This window comes from Pteropus alecto, unplaced genomic scaffold (genome assembly GCF_000325575.1).
Source record: "Pteropus alecto unplaced genomic scaffold, ASM32557v1 scaffold107, whole genome shotgun sequence".
Lineage (NCBI taxonomy): Eukaryota > Metazoa > Chordata > Mammalia > Chiroptera > Pteropodidae > Pteropus > Pteropus alecto.
In genome coordinates, this window is record NW_006440619.1 from 1,413,385 (window position 1) to 1,419,401 (window position 6,017).

The 6,017-nt window shown below is 36.5% G+C and overlaps 1 protein-coding gene across 1 annotated transcript in view; it reads right to left on the reverse strand.

Moving 5' to 3' along the window:
• The window catches only part of DCX (doublecortin), a 161,549-nt gene that overhangs the window by 33,218 nt on the left and 122,314 nt on the right, over window positions 1–6,017 (reverse strand). Inside the window, exon 5 of the mRNA XM_006917277.1 lies at window positions 5,883–6,011. Within this exon, the coding sequence (XP_006917339.1) occupies window positions 5,883–6,011 (129 nt within the window). The remainder of the gene's footprint in view (window positions 1–5,882; window positions 6,012–6,017) is intronic.

Here is a 6,017-nt window from a genome sequence, read left to right on the forward strand (position 1 = left end):
CGCAGCCATAAGAAGAGATGAAATACTGCCATTTGTGACAACCTGGATGTACCTCGAGATAATCATGCTGAACGAAATAAGTCAGAATGAAAAAGTTGAAAATTACATGATATCATTTATATGTGGGCTATAAACCTAAAAGCAACAAATGAACAGGACAAACAGAGACTTAGGGACATGGATAATGGGCTAGTAGTTACCAGAGGGTAGGGGGTGAGAGAGGAGTGGAGAGGTAGACAAGGTAAAGGGGGTCAAATATAGGGGGATAGGGGGAGGAAAAATGGGGTAAAGGGGGTCAAATATATGGTAGCTGAAGGAAAGTGGACTTTGGTAAACACACAATGGAATATACAGATGTCAAATTATAATGTACACCTGAAAATTATATAATTGTATTAACCAATGTTACCCCATTCAACTTAATTTAAAAAAAAACCTCATATACAGAAAAAAAAGATTAATGAAACCAAGATCTGGTTCTTTGAAAGGAAAAACAAATTGACAGTGTCCTATCCAGATTCATCAAGGAAAAAAGAGAGAGCGCTCAAATCAATAAAATCAGAAATAAAAGAGTATAAGTAAACTACTGTCTCCACAGAAATACAAAGTATCATATGGAAATTCTTCGAGCAATTAAACACCAACAAATTGGACAATCTGGAAGAAATAGATACATTCCTAGAAACATACAATCTCCCAAGACTGAGTCAAGAAGAAACAGAAATCTTAACCATGTGATTATCACCAACAAAATTGATCAGCAATCAAAAAGCTCCCCCCAAATAAAAGTCCTATAACAGATAGCTTCTAGGTGAATTTTTCCAAACATTCAAAGAAGAATTAACATTTATTCTTCTCAAACTATTCCAAAAAACTCGAGAAGAGGAAAGATTTCCTAATTCTTTTTATGAGGCCACCATTATCTTGATTCTAAAAGCAGACACAGACTTTACAAAAAATAAAAGGAAAAGAAAACTGTAGGCTGATATCTCTGATGAACATTGATACAAAAATCGTCAACAAAATATTAGCAAATGGAATTCAGCAATACATTAAAAATATCATACACCATGATCAAGTTGTATTTAGTCCTGGGATGCAAGGTTGGTACAATATCCGCAAATCAATTATGTGATACACCGCATTAGCAAACCAAAACATAAAAATCATATGATCACATCAGTAGATGCAGAGAAAGCATTCGACAAAATCCAGCATCTACTTATGATAAAAACTCTCAGCAAAGTGGAATAGAGGGTATATACCTCAACTTAATAAAGGCCATTTATGACGAACCTACAGCTAACATCATATTCAATAGGGAAAGGCTAAAAGCATTTCCTTAAGATCAGGAACAAGACAAGAATGCCCACTTTCACCACTCCTCTTCAACATTGTATTGGAAATCTTAGCCACAGCAGTAAGATAATAAAAAGAAATAAAAGGTATCCAAATCAAAAACTGAACTTTGGGTGATAAACACACAATAGAATATACAGGTGTCAAATTATAATGTACACCTGAAAATTATATAATTGTACTAACCAATGTTACCTCAATAAACTTAATTTTTAAAAATTTAAAAAATAAAAATTAAATTAAAGAAAGAAAGAAAGAAAAAGAAGAAAAGTAATTCCTTTTCATCGACTAGTTACTTTGTTTTTTAAATTAAATTAAATTAAATTAAGTTAAATTGTGGTAGTTGCATATAGAGAAAAAAATAACACATTAATGGCAGAAATGGAAACAGACATACTAGAAATATCTTCTTTTAGTTCTGAAGCCAGCTCACCTTTGCCCATCAAAATGGCAAGTCTAGGATTAATCAAAATGTGGCACTGCACAAGCTTTCTTCAAATATCTCATAAGAGCCTCCTGGGCTCAAATTTTATCTGCTGACCACAGTCCCTTGGCTTACTTTAAAGACAGATATGGCTAATGGGACTTGGAGTCTAAGAGTCCATCAGTTCTGTTAAGTGAGAATGAGCTACTTATAACAATATAATATTAACTCCTTCCTAATCTCGAGTTTTAGACTTAGCAATAGACATTCTATTTGGGGCAAACTCAGTACTGGCAGTAGTAGGGATTGAATTGAATTCAAAGAGAATAAATATTTTCAAATATATTTGAAAATCATGCAAACTTGTTCAAACCAGAATCAAATCCATATATTTTTTAATGAACTAAAATATCAAAACAGTCCTTTAACTGAACCTGAATTGAGCCAATGTTTCATTTGGTATGAGTTCCTACTAAAGAGGAATATTTTGGGCTTTGTTTGCCTTCAAAAGAAGGTAGTTAAAATTCCCAGGAAGTGGCCTATCTTACACAACCTTTAATTAATCAGGTTGAATGAAGAAATGTGAATCCATCCACAGGCCCCAGATCCAAGAGAGACATAGGATGAAAACGGGGTGGTACTACATCATCCTAGAAAAGAATAAAGAATTTCAGCCCCATCTAATGCCAAAATTCTTTGGTGAAATATGTATTAACCTGCACATGTCATTACAAATAGCTCAGAAAAAAACTTGGCACTTTATGAAATAATTCTTTCTGCTTAATGTCTGTAATGAGAAATTTATGCTAATGCAAAACTATGCATTGTCTATAGCTCATCCTTCTGGTTCTCTGATTCTGATTCTGTGGAAGCTATCATACAATTCTGTAAATTGGAAATAATTGATAACAATAGAAGATGATTTTTATTTACAGACATGCAAATTCTATGTTACCCAAAATGGAAACCAAGTCTTAGAAAAGGTAAAAGAATTTGTCCCAAGTCACATAGCTGGGAAGTAGCTGGGCCTTCCTAGAGAGGTTTCTGTCTCTCCTTCCATATTCTATCCTCCTCCACCTCCCAGCTTGGAATGGTCCTGAATGAGGTAGGGGTGGAAAGCGAAAAATGGTTGTGTCGAATTCAAACCTTACCTAAAATACTTTTTGCCTGAGATCACTCTGTCTCTGTGGAATGTTCACTGAGTGGATGCCCTGATCTTGGCCTTAAAAAAACTGCCATGAAATGTGCAAAGTTATGTTACATGGATCCTTTTACTTTTTGTGGCTGAAATCATGTGGAGACTCTAGACACATCATTTAAGTGGAAATTATCAAGGAGGCTGACTAGGCTGGAGTCAGGCTTCACTTACGTTCATGAACTATCTGAATTGAAGATTTAAATGTTCCCTACTGAGAATGCTTTAGATTTTGTAATGGCAGGGAATAGGGAATGCTTGTAATTCTGAAATCTGCCGAGTAAAGTCCCCTTTTCCCTCTTCAAATTGGTTACTCTGCTTATTTTGTGTGTGAGAATATATCCTCGTTTCTTCCTATTAGCAAGGGAGTTCTGAAGGAACAAGAGCATATCTTGTCTGCCTAAGATTGGGTTGGGATCTACCCTAACTCCTTTCAGTTTGACAAATATTTGTTGAGTCTTTATGCATTCCCACTCTGTCTCTAATATATTCGAGTCAATGAGGTGCATGTTTTGTAGAAAGAAAAATTCTGTAGGTAGCACACTGGAGATCACTTATTTGACATGTTTAAATCATGTTTCATTATAGGTGGTTGGGTTCCTGTGTGCTAGGTAACCCAATTGGATACAATCTGCAAGAGAATCCATTTACTTCAAGCTGCTACCACCTCTGCATTTCTAACTCATGGGTCATGTGGTAGTTTAAAAATAGATCCATAAATTCTCTGTTACACCTTCCTGCAAGAGGTAGAGCCTGATTCCCCTCCCCTCAAACGTGGGCTGAACTTAGTGACTACTTCTAATGAATTGACTACAACAGAAGGGACAGCATGTGACTTTAGAGACTAGATCACAATAGGTACTACATCTCCTTCCTTGTTCACTCTCTTGAATCACTCATTCTGGGCAAAGATCCTGCCAACAGCCATCTTGGAAGTGGATCCTACAGTCCCAGATGAGCCTTCGGATGACTATAACCTCTACCAATATCTTGACCACAGCTACATGAGAGATTCTGGGCCAGAAAGAACCACCCAGCTAAGCCATATCAGAATTCCTGATCCACAGAATCTACGATAACGAATGTTTGTGTTTTAAGCCATTCAGGTTTGGGGCAATTTGTTTCATAGCAAGAGATAAGTAATACAGGTTAGAATATCCCAGAAATAGCCAGGAATGTTTCTGAAAAAAAAAATGATTAGCTAAACAAACTTATTGCCAGACTTTATGATCTTAACTTAGTGTTTAAACTCAATTTTTTTGCAAGACCCTACTTAGAATCTGTACAAACAATTTCATTTTCAATCTAAGCTTTAAAATGTAGGTCTTTGTTGTTTGAGCAATATGAATTTGTTTAGGTAGATTCTTGTGCTATTCTATACACTTAGCCAAAATATCACCAAACACATGCATTTTTATTCCTTCAGTAGACATTACCTAAATGCTTACTGGATCTCTAACACTATGTTGGGTGAAATTGGTGCTCTTATGCATCTATTCATTCACAAGCATTATTTGAGCATCTACTAGGACCCAAGCACTGTGCTCAGCACTGAGGATACAAAAATAAATATGACATCGTGTTCTCGAGGGACCCAGTATTTAGCTGGGGAAGTAGACAAGTAAATATATACCTTATACATGCTATGATATTGCAGAGAACAGAACAACTATATAATTGATGTATTGAAGGATGAATAGGAGTTTTCAAGCAAAGAAGAGTAGTTGACTAGAGGGATGGCATTCCAGGTACAAGGCAACAGCATGTGCAAACACATGAAACTATGGAAAGCCTGAGCTGTCTCTTCACAGTTTAGTTCTTTCTGTCTGAGAATAAAGAAATGTCTGGTGACATGCACGTTCCTGACAGTGTGAGGCCAGCACAACAGGCTGTTCTTCTAGACCATAGGCATTTCAAAACCAATAGGCTGTTCAAGCTGTCTCAAATTGAAGAGAAGGGTACCCCAAGGCTCTCAAGCTAGAATTCTCATGGTGAACTCTGATCCTTGCAAGGATAAATGTGTTCTTCTGGACCATATAATTTCCTTGCTATGAAGAACTCAAATTGTCTATGCATGAGTCTACTAAGCTTCTAAACTGAATTTCTGTATCCTTTGCCTTTTAGATCAGTGTCACTCAAACTGTTGGTACAAGACTTTGCACCAGAACATAAACCGATATATTGCTGCCTTCATCAATAAAATAATGCTATGAAAAAAGAGTCAGCTACAGTAAATGGTGTGTTCAGTAAGTAACAAGATTTACATTTGGCACAAACTTCTAATCTAGTCATAGACTGACAAATTGTTCATGGGTTGGTAGTGATCCATAGACCACATTTTTTAGATTACTTACTATCCACTAGATAAAATTATATATGATGAATCTCTTTGTTTCCTTTTAGAACCTGGCATACACTTTCTTTTCTAATTGTGAGAATGATGCAATTCATCTTGTTTCTTTTTGTTTTGAATTTTAAAAGTTCAAAGCCAAATTTGAGGCTCAAGTGCATCAACTATGTTGACACTTTTAGGTCACATTTTTTAACTTCTTGTTTTTGCTTTTTATTTTCTATTTCAAATTTATGTTTGACATGATTATCTCATTACTGTGCTTTTGCTGAATGATGTTGAAGATGATGACAATGAAGACAACCACAACAATAAGCATTACAACAAGCATGGCAAAATAGGCCAGATCTCTGGTTTGCACCCACTTGAGTAGAATCAGGGCTATGGGTGTGTCTCCATGACTCCAAACAAGTTTGACTATTTAGTTTCTGAATTCACAGAACTGGTATCATGGAGACTCAATGGTGTTCATGAGGAATTCATTCCTCTGCATGCAGAGGGTACTGGCCTCCATAAATGAAGTCAGCGTGCACAGTTAGGAAAAGAACACTCACCGTCTTGGTCGTTACCTGAGTCAGCTGGAGACTTGCTCCGGCGCATGGGGCCAGGGCTTTTGGCTGAACTCTTCTGAGGTGTTGGGGATGCTTTGGGGCCAGCTGTGGCTGAAGGGTTTCCTTTCATGACTCGGC